At 55.6% G+C, this 12,733-nt stretch overlaps 1 protein-coding gene across 8 annotated transcripts in view; it reads right to left on the bottom strand.

The window, feature by feature from the left end:
- Positions 1 to 12,733, bottom strand: part of TLE2 (TLE family member 2, transcriptional corepressor) — a 17,627-nt gene extending 4,894 nt beyond the window's left edge. For 2 of the 8 annotated variants that reach the window (XR_012577289.1, XM_074528994.1), the window contains exons 1-12: positions 11,960 to 12,732; positions 11,790 to 11,875; positions 11,134 to 11,197; positions 10,059 to 10,103; positions 8,389 to 8,451; positions 8,106 to 8,180; positions 6,065 to 6,248; positions 4,072 to 4,088; positions 3,091 to 3,183; positions 2,736 to 2,780; positions 1,601 to 1,687; positions 489 to 630 (exon numbers count right to left, since the gene is read on the bottom strand). Coding sequence is in view for 7 of the 8 variants with exons in the window: in XM_074528994.1 (XP_074385095.1) it covers positions 489 to 630; positions 1,601 to 1,687; positions 2,736 to 2,780; positions 3,091 to 3,183; positions 4,072 to 4,088; positions 6,065 to 6,248; positions 8,106 to 8,180; positions 8,389 to 8,451; positions 10,059 to 10,103; positions 11,134 to 11,197; positions 11,790 to 11,875; positions 11,960 to 11,983 (925 nt within the window). In the remaining variant the exon portion in view is untranslated. Of the gene's footprint in view, positions 1 to 488; positions 631 to 1,600; positions 1,705 to 2,735; positions 2,781 to 3,090; positions 3,184 to 4,071; positions 4,089 to 6,064; positions 6,249 to 8,105; positions 8,181 to 8,388; positions 8,452 to 10,058; positions 10,104 to 11,133; positions 11,198 to 11,789; positions 11,876 to 11,959 lie in introns of all 8 variants that reach the window. The other 6 variants (XM_074528991.1, XM_074528995.1, XM_074528990.1 and 3 more) reach the window with 6 other exon arrangements.

The raw sequence follows: 12,733 nt of genomic DNA, 5'->3' as shown, positions 1-12,733 counted from the left end.
CAGCCCCACCAAAATGACAATTGAGCAGAGAAAAGGAGATTAAACCCTGCTCTACCCCAACCACCATACAAGCCCAGCAGGTGTGTGGCAATGGCAGAGGGGCTCCTCTTGGCCATGGTTCATAGCTCTGATCTTGTGGTGCACAATGGCCCTGCCAGCTCTGCTGGTGGCAGACAGGTCCTGAATCCTCCATCCCATCCCACCAAAGCAGAGCAGAGCAGGCCCTGTCCTGTGCTGTCCTGGACACTCAGTGACCCCCCCATGCTGTCCCTGTCACTCACTGACCCCCCTGGACAGTCAGTGACCCCCTGGACACTCAGTGACCCCCCCATGCTGTCCCTGTCACTCACTGAACCCCCTGGACACTCAGTGACCCCCTGGACACTCAGTGACCTCCCCGTGCTGTCCCTGTCACTCACTGACCCCCCTGGACACTCAGTGACCCCCTGGACACTCAGTGACCCCCCCACACTGTCCCTGTCACTCACTGGCACTGTCGGTGCCCGGTGCCTTGCCCGGGGGCGGCCGGAGCGCGATGGCCGAGCTGGGTCCGGGGCCAGGCGTGAGGGAGTCACGGGCTGGTGAGGAAGAGGAGGGCTTGGAGGTGGCAGCGCTGGCCACTGAGTGGGTCTGGGCAGCAGAGGGAAGAAGAGCAGCTTCAGCTGAGGGAGCAGAGCCTGGGCCAGCAGCCTCCACAGCTTGCAGGGTGCAAGGAGCTCCTGGATGGAGCTGGACAAGGATTGGCCATCCAGGTCCCCTCTCCTTTGCCCCTCACGTGTCCCTGCTCTCCCCACAGCTGTAAATGCCCCATGCAAGCTTTGAATCACCCCCAACTGCCCCAACCCTGCACTGGACACATCTGCTGCCCCCTCAAGCAAATTTCCCCTGGCACCAAGAGGATGCCTGGCATGAACTGGTCTCTCCAATCCCCACAGCTATTTCATTCCTTGCTTTTTTTTTTTTTTTTTTCCCCTGCCTGCCTCTCCTATTTCTTCTGCTTTTTTTTCTGTCTGGGGATTTTGTCGACACCAGCAAAGGAGAGAGAGAAAAAAAATTAATAACAGAGAAAAGCTCCGTGCTGTGCTGGCAGATTGCTCAGGGCGCTTTGTCTGCTCTAATCCGATTGTGCTGGGGAGCTGCTGCTCGCTGCTGCCCACAGCCCCCAGCTGGCTCCTGACCCCAGATGGGGGGACAGATCACTTGGTCCCTGCGGTGGCTGGGAGGCCAAGGAGTGGCAGAAACATCCCTCCCTCCCCCTTCCCACATGCTGATGTTTCAATCTGAGCGCTGGACTGGTGCTTGGCAAGGAAAAGGGGAAAAAAAAACACACACAGAAGCAGCAAAAAAAAAAAAAGAAAAAAAAAAAAGGAAAAATCAATTGCTGTGAGCAGCTCTGGGGAATCCTGCAGGCAGATGGGTGGAGAGCACTGCAGAGCTGGGCTGTGCCCAGCAGCGCTCGCCCTGCCCCGAGGGCACGGATCTGTCCCCGGGTGGAGGTGCCAACGGGCACAAACCCAGCATTCCTATCCGGCTGTATATGGCATTCCAGACTGGCCATAATGAGAAATTCCCGGCCACCCCCTGCCCCGGGGCTGCTCACCGGGCTCTGCTCCCGGTGCTCCCCGCTGGAACCGACGGACGCGGGGCTCGGGCGGCTCGGGGGGCTGCCGGGCTCCGAGGGCGGGTCCTGCGGGGAGAACAGCGCTGTGGGAAGCAGGAACAGCCCTGGGTAGGAGGGCAGGGTCCCTGGGGAGCCAGCACCACCCCAGCAGTGCCCTCGCTCTGAGTGAGGAGCATCCGCACTGCGTTCTGCTCCCCTGGATGAGAAACGGCCTCGGTTTTTCTCTTTGGATAAAATGAGAGGTGACAGCAGGTTCAGAGGACACTGGTGGCCAGGGATGCTTTCACAAGGAGGGATGGGGATCAGCACACACGAGGAGCTGAGACAGGGCTGCCATTTCAGAGGCAAGGCCACCCCTCAGCTCTTGCACTGCCATTCAACCAGGTCTGTGACATTTTATCAGCACAATGAGCAGATTTCATAAGCCTCATTTGCTGCAGGAATTCCTCCTGATCTTCCTTTTAGGGCTTGTATTTCCTTAGGAAGTGGCACAAAAAGACTTCATATCTTTCTCTCCCCTCTGTCTTCTGAGAAGGGAATAAGCACATCCCCAAAAACATCTTCTCTACCAAGAACAGTGGTGGTGGCTGGGATCAAGTTCTGTCCGGTGTGCCTCAGTCAGGAAAGGCTGTACCAGAAGCATGTGGCAGCTCCATGGCAGAAGGCTGGAATTCCTCAGTGAGGTGAGCTAAAGTTGAGGCTGCTCCAGGGCCAGGCAGGGCAGGAAGGGGCTCCAGGCCATGAGGCTCCTGCCACCTCCACCCACAGGAGCTGCCAGCAGCGAGCCCAGCTCCATGGAGCTCTCATCCCAGCTTATCAGCCTCCCCATATGGGATGCTGCAGCAGAGGGGCTGACAGGGGACTGTGAAGCAGAGCCAAGCCTGTGGCTGGCAAAGCTGAGCCCTGGCTGGCACAGCCCTCCCAGAGCAGTGGGAGTGGAATCAGTCTTGGCTGGCACAACGCACTGGAGCAGGGCTGGCACGTGTCCTGGCTGGCCACTGCTGCCCTGCAGCAACGAGCTGCAGTCTAAAGAACCCCAAACCTGGGCAACCAGAGCCCTAAACCCAACCCCTGCAGCTGGAGGAGGATGCCTTGCCAGGCTCTAAGGGCTCACCTCATCCACCACCAGGTTGTCATCACTCTTGTCCCCATCGCTGTCCTGTGAGGAGGGAGAAACGCAGAAGGGCTCAGTCAGCACAGGGAGATGCTGGAGCAGGCTCTGTGCTCTGCCCCAGAGTGACCCATTTTCTCCTGTACATCCCTCCCAGGACCCATTTTCTCCTGTACATCCCTCCCTGGACCAACACCAGCCAGTTCTGCTGGCAGTGACCCAGCCTGGGGCTGAGGGGCCTCCCTGGGGCTCCTCATTTGCTTTGTTCTTACTCCCAGCACAGCAGCCCTGTGCAGCAGGGTGGGCACAGAGCTGCCCAGCCCCCTCCCCAGCCCAGCCCAGCCCTTGGGGCACTCACAGAATGCCCAGGCAGCTCCTTCTCCTCCCTTTTCCTCTTCAGCCCCGTGCGCTCCTCGTCCGGCAGGCTCTCGGCAGGGGAAGATGAAACGCTCTGAGGCAGAGGGGAAAAAGGTGTGAGAGCCACTGTGAGGGCAGGCAGCCACCCCTCAGCTCCCAGTGGGGCCAAACCCTGCTCCTTGACCACCTCCATCCTGCCAAAGCATCTCCCTGGCTGCTGGGAAGGAGCCCAGTACCCCAAAACCCCAAGTTAAGTGAGGGAGATCCAGCCCTGCAGAGACAACAAGCAGAAAATCCCCACTGGAGCTCTGTTTGCTTCAACTCAACCCTGCCAGGAGGTTTTGGAAGCAGAATGGGGCTGGGCAGGAAGAAGAGCCCTCCCCCAGGGGTGTCACACATCCCCACACCGGTGACAATGCAGCCAGAGGTGACAGAGATGCCCCATGGCAGGGCTCCCTGCAGCTGATGGCTCCTGGGTGTGCCTGGGCAGTGATGGCATCACAGACACCTCCTCTCCTTCCTCCTCTCCTTCAGATCAATGCCTGCAATTCCCCAGCAGAGATCATTAACCCTTCCTTCCCCTGCCTGGGCCCTGGATGCTGCAGAGCTGCTGTGGAGCTTGGGAAGGGATTCACAGCTCTGGGACTGGGGGGATCCTAAAAGGGAGGGGGCAGCCAAGGACTGCAGAGGGGCTGAGAGCTCTGAGCCCTGTTCAGAATGATTCCTAAACTGGAAACTCCTTGAAAAGGACAGAGCTGGTTATTTTGGGAGCAGCCCTTGATCTTTAGCTCCTTGCATCAGCAAAGACTGAATTGAGGTGGCCCAGAAGCTTCAGTTACAAAACCCTGATGCAAACTCAGCCCACCCAGGCCAGCAAAGCTCACCCAGCAGCCCCATCCCTTCCCAGGAGCCAGGGGCCAGCTTGGAGCACACTGGAGATGCCACCAGGGCCAGCTGAGGCCACTGGCCTGCCACAACTTACCCTGCTTGGGGTCAGCTCTGGATGCAGGCAGCAGCAGGGAGAACATCCCAGGTCCATGTCAGAGCAGAGGGGAGGACAGGGAGAGGGTGTTAATGCCAAGCCTGTGCCCCTCATACCCAGGCAGGAAGGACAGAGGGGCACAGCAGGGCAAATCAGGAAACAGCAGGACAGATGTTTAGAAAACAAATAAAAAAAAAATCACAACTGATTTCCCAATTTGCCCACCTGAAATGTGGGTTTTGTGCAGTCTAAAGGGAGGTCAGCACTTTGGTGCTCCTCAGGGAAGCAGGGGAATCTCTACCCACCCACCTCCTTCCAAGAGCTCTGAAATCCCTTCCCCAGACATGAAAACAGATCCAAAGGCCCCAGGAGGGGAGAGCTGGCCAGCTGAGATCCCCTGAATCACACCCATCCCATTTCCTTAGGAAGCCATGCCTAAAAGCCCTGCTTGGAAACTCTCTGAGGCTTTTTGGACATGCACAGCAAAGTGAGTCCACTTCCCTGAGCCCAGGGAAGGAGTGCCAGGCATTTACTGCAAACCCAAGCCCAGGGAACACATTTACTGCAAACCCAAACACAAGGCTGTGGGCTGGCCCTCAGCAACCTTCCCTGGCTGATTTTTGCTCCTAGAGATCCACCAGCATTTAGAGAGAATGAGTCCAGGTCCCTGCTGGCAAGGAGAGGCAGGCAGGGATGGGAAGCTGAGGGATTCCTGTGGGCACTGCTCCAAGGCCATGGTCTGGAGTGGGACCAGATGCCTGCCATCAGCCCTGTGCACCCCTGGCTCAGCTTGACTCACACCAGCTCTATGGCAGAGCACTGAGGATTAACCCCAGACAGATGGAGCATTTCAATCTTTTCCTTTTTTTTTTTTTTTTTAATAAGGAATGGCCCTCACCACAGCCAGACACCCAGGCTGGGAGAAGTTCTGGCTGCCTGGGCTCTGAGGGTTAAGCAGGCTCAGCACAGCACAGCCTGCTTTTATTCTCTCTCTCTCTCTGGACTTTGTTTTCCTCCTTTGTGGAAGCCATCCTTAAAGAAACACGGGCAGGATTTGAGCTGCAGACAGCTGTGTGCAGGGAAGGGGGGCAGAGCTGCCACCAACAGCTTCCTGCTGCTCTTTTCACCACCTTGAAATCCTGCAGGCCAAGCCAGACCCTGAGAACCTGCAGCAAACCCCACCCATGCCTGGCTTTGCTGCTGCTCTGGGGTCCTGACCCAAGTGCATTTCAGTCAGCACCTTCCCCAGGGGAGTGTGCAGGGAAATGTGCAGGGAAATATCACTCCTGCTAAATCTGGCTGCCTGTTCCCAGCCCACAGAGCCTCTCTCCCTGTCCCAGCTTCCTCTCAGCACAACCACTCCATGCCTGTGCTCTGAAAAGGTGATTTGAGCTCAGAGCAGCTTCTCCTTTGTGCAACAGGCCATGAGCAGAGCTGGGCACAGTTACTCATTTGGCCCAGGCCTGGCAGAAGCATTCAGAGCACTGATTTAATGATGATTAAATATTGATGATGTTTGGAAGGCACTCGCTGATCCTGACAGGAGGAGGTGCCCATCTGGACTAGGAATTAGTGTAATTTACAGGGCACAACACACCCAATGAGGCTCTGCTTTCTGAATTCCTTGCCCCAGGCTTGTGGCTGTCACAGTTTCTACCAAAGGCTTGCAACAGAATTTTCCTTAAAAGTCTCATCTTTAAGTATCAGATCTTGGTGTAAAAAGAGAGGATTTCTTTGTGGTGGGGATCTCATGCACTGGAAACACCCAGGGGAGCAGGGAGAGCTGTGTGTGTGCACAAACACTTGCCCAGGGCTGCACACACACAGCATCACTGCCGAGCAGCCACAAACACAGCCAGCCTCCTGGGGCTGCAGGCATTCCATTCCATGAATTTGCCATCCCTGGGGATGCAGCAGCCAGGAGCCTCAGCACAGAGGAAAAACAGCATCCCAACCTTTCAAGGGTTAACCCAGCTGTGCTTCTCCCCCTTACCTCTGCTCTCCCCATGCTGGGCCACTCTGTGCTCCTTGGCCAGCTGAACCTGAGCCATCAGCACCCCGGAGAGGGCCAGGAGCCCCGAGCTGGCCGCGCTCAGGCTGGGGGGCTGCGTGCTGGAGGGGTGGGCAGCCAGCGGGAGGGGGGCTGCGTGCTGGGAGAGCTGCTGGAGCTGCTGCTGCTGAAAGAGAAAGAGCAAATGGTCCTGGATGTGGATGGGCAGGAGGCATCCACAGCCCGGCCCTCCCTCCCCTCCCTGCAGGCTGCAAAGCTCATGGGATGAGACAGGGATGGAAATGGGGAGGGGGCAGCAGAGCTCTGGGGGCTGCACAGGCTGGGTCACAGCCCTGCCCCTTCCCCCGGGGCTGTCGGGGCTCTGCAGGCTCAGCACAGCCTTTTTTATTCTCCCTCTGCACTTTGTTTTCCTCCTGTTCCCCTTCCACCTTTGAGTCTCTCCCTGCACACACAACCCCAGGCCATCGCTGTGCCACAGGGCACCCAACACCTTCAGGACACTGTGGCAAATCCCTCCACCACAATGGGTGGATCAAAATAGTAAAAACCCTTAAAATAATAAAAAATTTATTGTGTCAAAATAGTGAAAACCCTTACATTGTAAAAACTGTGTATGTCAAATTAGTAAAATCCCTTCAATAGTAAAAAAATGAGTGTGCCAAATTAGTAAAAACCCTTAAAAAGTAAAAAATGGAAAATGGGTGTATCAAAATAGTGAAAACCCTTTAAATAGTAAAAATATGGGTGTGTCAAATAGTAAAAATCTTTAAATAGTAAAAAATGAGTGTACTAAAATAGTAAAAACACTTAAATAGTAAAAAATGGAAAATGGGCGTATCAAAATAGTAAAACTCCTTAAATAGTAAAAAATGGGTGTGTCAAAATATTAAAAACCCTTAAAAAGTAAAAATGGGTGTGCCAAATAGTAAAAACCCTTAAATAGTAAATAATGGAAAATGGGCGTATCAAAATAGTAAAAGCCCTTAAAAAGTAAAAATGGGTGTATTAAAATAGTAAAAACCCTCAAATAGTAAATAATGGGTGTGTCAACTAGTAAAAACCCTTAAATAGTAAAAAATGGGTGTGTCAAAATAGTAAAAACCCTAAAATAGTAAAAAATGAGTGTGTCAAAACAGTAAAAACCCTAAAATAGTAAAAAATGGGTGTGTCAAAATAGTAAAAACCCTAAAATAGTAAAAAATGGGTGTGTCAAATAGTAAAAATACTTAAATAGTAAAAAATGGTGCATTAAAATAGTAAAAACCCTTAAAAAGTAAAAAATGGAAAATGGGTGTATCAAAATAGTAAAAGCCCTTAAACAGTAAAAAATGTGCGTGTCAAAAGAGTAAAAACCCTTATATAGTAAAAAATGGGTGTGTCAACTAGTAAAAACCCTTAAATAGTAAAATATGGGTGTGTCAAAAGAGTAAAAACCCTTATATAGTAAAAAATGGGTGTGTCAACTAGTAAAAACCCTTAAATAGTAAAATATGGGTGTGTCAAAAGAGTAAAAACCCTTATATAGTAAAAAATGGGTGTGTCAACTAGTAAAAATCCTTAAATAGTAAAATATGGGTGTGTCAAAAGAGTAAAAACCCTAAAATAGTAAAAAATGGGTGTGTCAACTAGTAAAAACCCTTAAATAGTAAAATATGGGTGTGTCAAATAGTAAAAATACTTAAATAGTAAAATATGGGTATGTCAAAAGAGTAAAAACCCTAAAATAGTAAAAAATGGGTGTGTCAAATAGTAAAAATACTTAAATAGTAAAAAATGGTGCATTAAAATAGTAAAAACCCTTAAAAAGTAAAAAATGGAAAATGGGTGTATCAAAATAGTAAAAGCCCTTAAACAGTAAAAAATGTGCGTGTGAAAATAGTAAAAACCCTTATATAGTAAAAAATAGGTGTGACAAACTAGTAAAAAATGGGTGTATGAAAAGAGTAAAAATTTCCCCCATCACTGCAGGTCCCAAACCCCCAGGCAGGGAAGTTTTTGGCCCCAGGCAGGCAGTGCAACTCACCCCGACGATGGTGTTGAGCTCGCCCATGGTCACCTGCTTGGCCCGTTCCACTGCCTGCAGGACCTGCTGCTGGTGCTGGGCAGCAAGAGCACAGGGTGGGGTGGTCACACCCTGCTCCTGCCCCAGGGAGCTCCACACTGCCCCACCCTTCCCTGCACAGCCCCTTCTCCCTCCCCTCCAGCCCAAGCATGAAGTTTTCCTCCCCAAAACCTCCCATGGTTCAGGCTGGGCTTGGCTCTGGTTTATTGGGAAGGGGCAAATCAATCTGCTGCATGCTCCTTACCTCCTGTGTCAGGAAGGGAATGATCTGGGCACAAATGGCACTCAGCCTCTTGACAATCTCTGCCTGAAGGAGGAAAGCAGGAATCAGCAGGTATCACCATGGATGGAGGGTTCTGATCCCCATCCTGCAAACACAAGCTCTGCAGAGGATGAAACTCTCCCCCACTGACAGAAATTCTCCTGCTGCCTCTGCATCCCTGTGGGATTTCCCGAGGGCTCTGCCAGGCACAGGGGAGGGACCCCAGGCCTCAATCCCTGCGTGGCCCCAGGCCAAGGCAAGCTCCAAGCTGTCAGTCCCTGCAGCCCAGCTGCCTTTGCTCAGCCCAAACCCATCCTGGCTTTGCGGGCAGGGACAGAGGGGAGCCGAGCCACAGGGGCTGGCAGGGAGCCCTCCCTGTGCCTTCCCTTCCCAAACATCCAGCTCCAAGCCAGGCAGAGCAAGCAGGATGCAGAGCTGCACAGATCCAGCCCTCTTGGAATGGCACCAGCAAACCCCTCAAGGCTCTCTGGTTGTACCTGCCCTGATCTGGAGGACTCCCAGCCTCACCAAGCCCTGGGACAGCTCCTCCTGCTCCTTCAGAGGCACAAAGCACACCCAGAGCTGCCCCTGCCCATGGGAGAATGCACAAAACCCAGTGCATCCTGTGAGGAGAGGCTCTGTGGTTGCAGACAAACCCACAGCAGGGCAAGCAGCACTTCTGAGGAAAGGGGCTGTGACTTCCAGCCCAGCCTCTCCAAGAGAAAACCCCACATTTCCTGGGGAAAACTGTAAATGCAGCCCGGGGCTGGCTGCTCTGAAGGGTTTTAGCAGCTCAGGTTTCTGACAATCCCCGCCGGTGCTGCAGAGGTCAAAGCAGGCTGGGAGCCAAGGGAGAACAAAGGGAACATTTCCCTGCCGTGCCCCAGAGCCAGCAGCACCCTGTGCTCACCTGCAGCTCCCAGCTGCTCTCCCACTGTGCCCACAGATCCTGAGACCCCCTCCTGCCCAGGATCCCACTCCTCAACCCTTTGGTCACCACTTCATGGGCAGAGCCCCCATCCCCACCTGGCTTTGGCCACCCCTGGCTCAAATTCCCACTGGATTTTGGGGTGTGTGAGGGTGGCAGGAATGTGGTCCCCACGAGGCTCCCTGCTAACAAAAGGAGCAAACTCGGAGGGGCTGAGCCAGCTGGAGGGATATGGCAGTTGACTTGCCACTTTGTCAGGCATTGGTCCAAACTAATTTCCCTGGCAGAGAGCCCATGATGACTAGATTGATAAATCTGAAGAGGGAAAGCAAATTAAGGCTGGAACAAAAGGGGAACCGGGGAAGGGTGAAAACACTCCTCTGGCTTTGGGAAAGGAAAAGGGGATTAAGGAAAAAAAAAAAAAAAAAGAAAAAAGAAAAGAAAGACAATCCATTTGCCTCTGGGTTCTAGCTCCTGCTGTTTCCTCCACATCCCTCCTTCAAGTGGGGCCCCAGGGAAGCACTGCAGGGAGGCACCAGGGCTCACAGCAGGGCTCTGAGTGCTTCTCTTTGGGATGGGGAACTCAATAACACATCCTGACAACTGCTGCATCCCTCTGCAAGGCAGTCCCTGTGTCACTTAGAGCCATTAGAGCTACAGGGCTCAAGGGAGATCATTTTCCAACCTCAGCCTCTCCCTACTCTCCCAGCCCCCCTGCACTTACCTGCTTGTGCATTTCAATGTTGAGGCCGTAGGACATCTCGTAGTACTGAGAGGAAAAGCAAAAAGCACAGCACAGCCTGGTTAGGAGCTGTCCAGAGCAGCTGGCCCAGGACCAGCCCAGGGTTTGGCTGCCTCCAGCCCTAAGGAATGGTTGGGACACTGTGCCAGGAGCCTGGGACAAGGCAGGGAGCAGGGCCAGGCTGTTTATTTACACCTGCAGTTTGTTTAAGCCAGGGGAAACCAGTCCTGCTGCCCCCCAACTCCTGTCCTGGCTCTTGGAACCTGTTCCAGGTTTCACCCTTCAGCAGCCACCAGTGACTCTGACCCCAATCCCCACACCTGGGCAGACAAAGGCACCAGAACTTTCCTGCTTTCCTCCAGCAAAACCTGTTCCAAAGGCAGGAAAGCACTTCTGGAAATCCCTGTGAGCCTCAGGGATGTGGGGAGGGATCCCAGCTGAGGGGTGAGAGGAACATGCCCTGCAATATCAACACCCAGCCTCACAAGCAGGGCTGTGTTCACCCCTGGGATATTCCTTGCCCAAATTCACATCTTTTTGCCTCTTGGATGGTGTCACTTGGGTACCCCCTTTCCCCAGAGGGGCCAGGAAGGTCAGGTGATGAAGGAGAAGGAGCTGCTGTGCTGTCCCCCCATCCTCTTCCTCCCAGCAGCTCCTGGCAGGCTCTGAGTGATGGTCAGTCTGTCCTGGGGCCTTTTAACCCTTCATTGGCAACAGCTCCTTCCCCTTCCACCCAAACCATGAGCTTTGGAACATCAGCTCTTAAATATCCACCCCTTGGGAGAGAGAGAAGGAAGAGCAGGGAGCTCTCTTACAAGGCCAGATAGAAAAAGGTTAAAAAAAAAAAAAAAGAGAAACAAAACCTATGGCAGGATTCCCGGGCTCAAGCAGCACTGAGCACCAAGAGAAATGGTGATTAACTCCTTCCTGCCCCACATCTCCCCAGCCCCAAGGTGAGCACTGGGTAGGACTGAGAGGAGCCCCAGCAGCCAGATGTGTGTGAGGGCAGCAGAAGTGGGGACAGCCCTTCAGGGGACATGGCAGGGGGACAGCTCACCATGACATAATGCCTCTGCATCTCTGTCTTCTCGCTCACCAGCTTCTCACACTCCAGCTTCAGGCTGCAAAGAGGAGCCAGGGCTTCCATTCATGGACCTGCAGCAGCTCCTGCCCCATCCCTGGGGCAAGCTCAGCACATCTCCCGCCTGTCCCTGCGTGCTGCAGGGGTGTCACAAACCCTCCCCGGGGCACCTGCAGGGCTGTCACACACCTGTAGCACCCACCCAGGGCTCTGTGCTCTCCCTGCCCCTACACCCAGCTCAGCCAGAGGAAATTCGGCTGATCCTCCCCGTGGGACCCCCACTCAAGACCGGGCTTCCCCAGCTCTCACTTTCACGCTGTCCCCCAGCCCAAACCTCCCTCCTCTTCCTCCTTCCCCAGGCTCCTGCACGGGCGAGGCTCAGTCATCACCACCCACCCCTCCAGAGCCTGCTCCCAAATCTGATCCTTTTAGGATTCAAGGCTGGGTCCCACCAGCACGGCAACAGCTCTGGGGAGTGCCTGACCCCAGAGCTGCTCCTGGCCAGCTCTGACGGCTTCACTCCGTCCTTAAACACCAGACTGTGCCCCTGAAGGAGCTCTCCACCTCCTCCTTCCCCACTTTCCCACTGCACTGAGCCCAGCCCAGCCCGGTCCCACCGGCCCCGGTCCCACCTGTGGTACTGCGCCTGCAGGAACTGAAACTCCTCCTTGATTCGCTCGCAGATTTCCAGCACCGAGAACTTGAAGGGCTGCCCGGGCTGTAGAGGAGACACAGCCCGGCTGTGGAGGCTGCGGCTCGGCCCCGCGGCCCGGCCCGGCCCCGCCGCCCCCGCCGCACTTACCGGGTGCCGTCCCTGAGGGAACATCCTGAGGGCTCCCGGCCCCGCCGCTCCCCGGGCGCTGCTGCCGGTTCCCGCTCCCCCGGGGGTGCCGGGGCTCGGCGGGGAGCCGGGGTTTGACCGAGCGGCGCTCCCGGGGTCTCGTTCCCGGGGCCGGGGCGGGGCTGAGGCGGCCCCGGTGCCGGGGGGGGAGCGGCCGCTCGGCCCCGCGAGCCCCGGCCGTCCGCGCCCGCTTAAGGAGGCGCGCTCCCGCGGGGCTCGGGACACCGGAGCTCCCGCGCCCGCCGCGGCGCCGAGCCAGCGCGGCGATGCTGGAGATCGAGGGGAGCTCGAGGGAGGCGCCGGCTCTGGAGATGCCGCTGCTGTCCCGAACGAAGCCGCTCAGGAGGTGCCCGCCTGCACTGCCGCCCCAGACCGGGGCTCACTGGGCGCTGCCCCCGGACCCGCCACGCTCGTGTCCCCCAACGCGGTGCGGAGCTTCCCCCGTCCCCAGAGCAGCTCTGTCCCCGGGGAATGACGCCGAGCGCTGCCACCGCCCCCGACGCTGCGGGCGGAGGCGGCACCGGCCACCGGCGGGGCAGCACCCGGGGGCGAACATCACAAACGAGTGCAGCCGGACAGTGCCCGCCAAGCCGGGGACCCCAGGGCAGCCGGTTCCGGTGCACAGTGGGGCCGAGGTCCCTCGGGACCAGCCCCCGGTGTAACCGGAGCAGCCCCACCGGGAGGGGCGGGCACGACGGGACTGCCCCATCCCGTCCCCTCCGTCCGCTCCACCTT

Source organism: Zonotrichia albicollis, chromosome 29 (genome assembly GCF_047830755.1).
Source record: "Zonotrichia albicollis isolate bZonAlb1 chromosome 29, bZonAlb1.hap1, whole genome shotgun sequence".
Classification (NCBI taxonomy): Eukaryota; Metazoa; Chordata; class Aves; order Passeriformes; family Passerellidae; genus Zonotrichia; species Zonotrichia albicollis.
The sequence above is the reverse complement of the archived record's forward strand: the minus strand, read 5'-3'. Positions and strand labels throughout refer to the sequence as shown.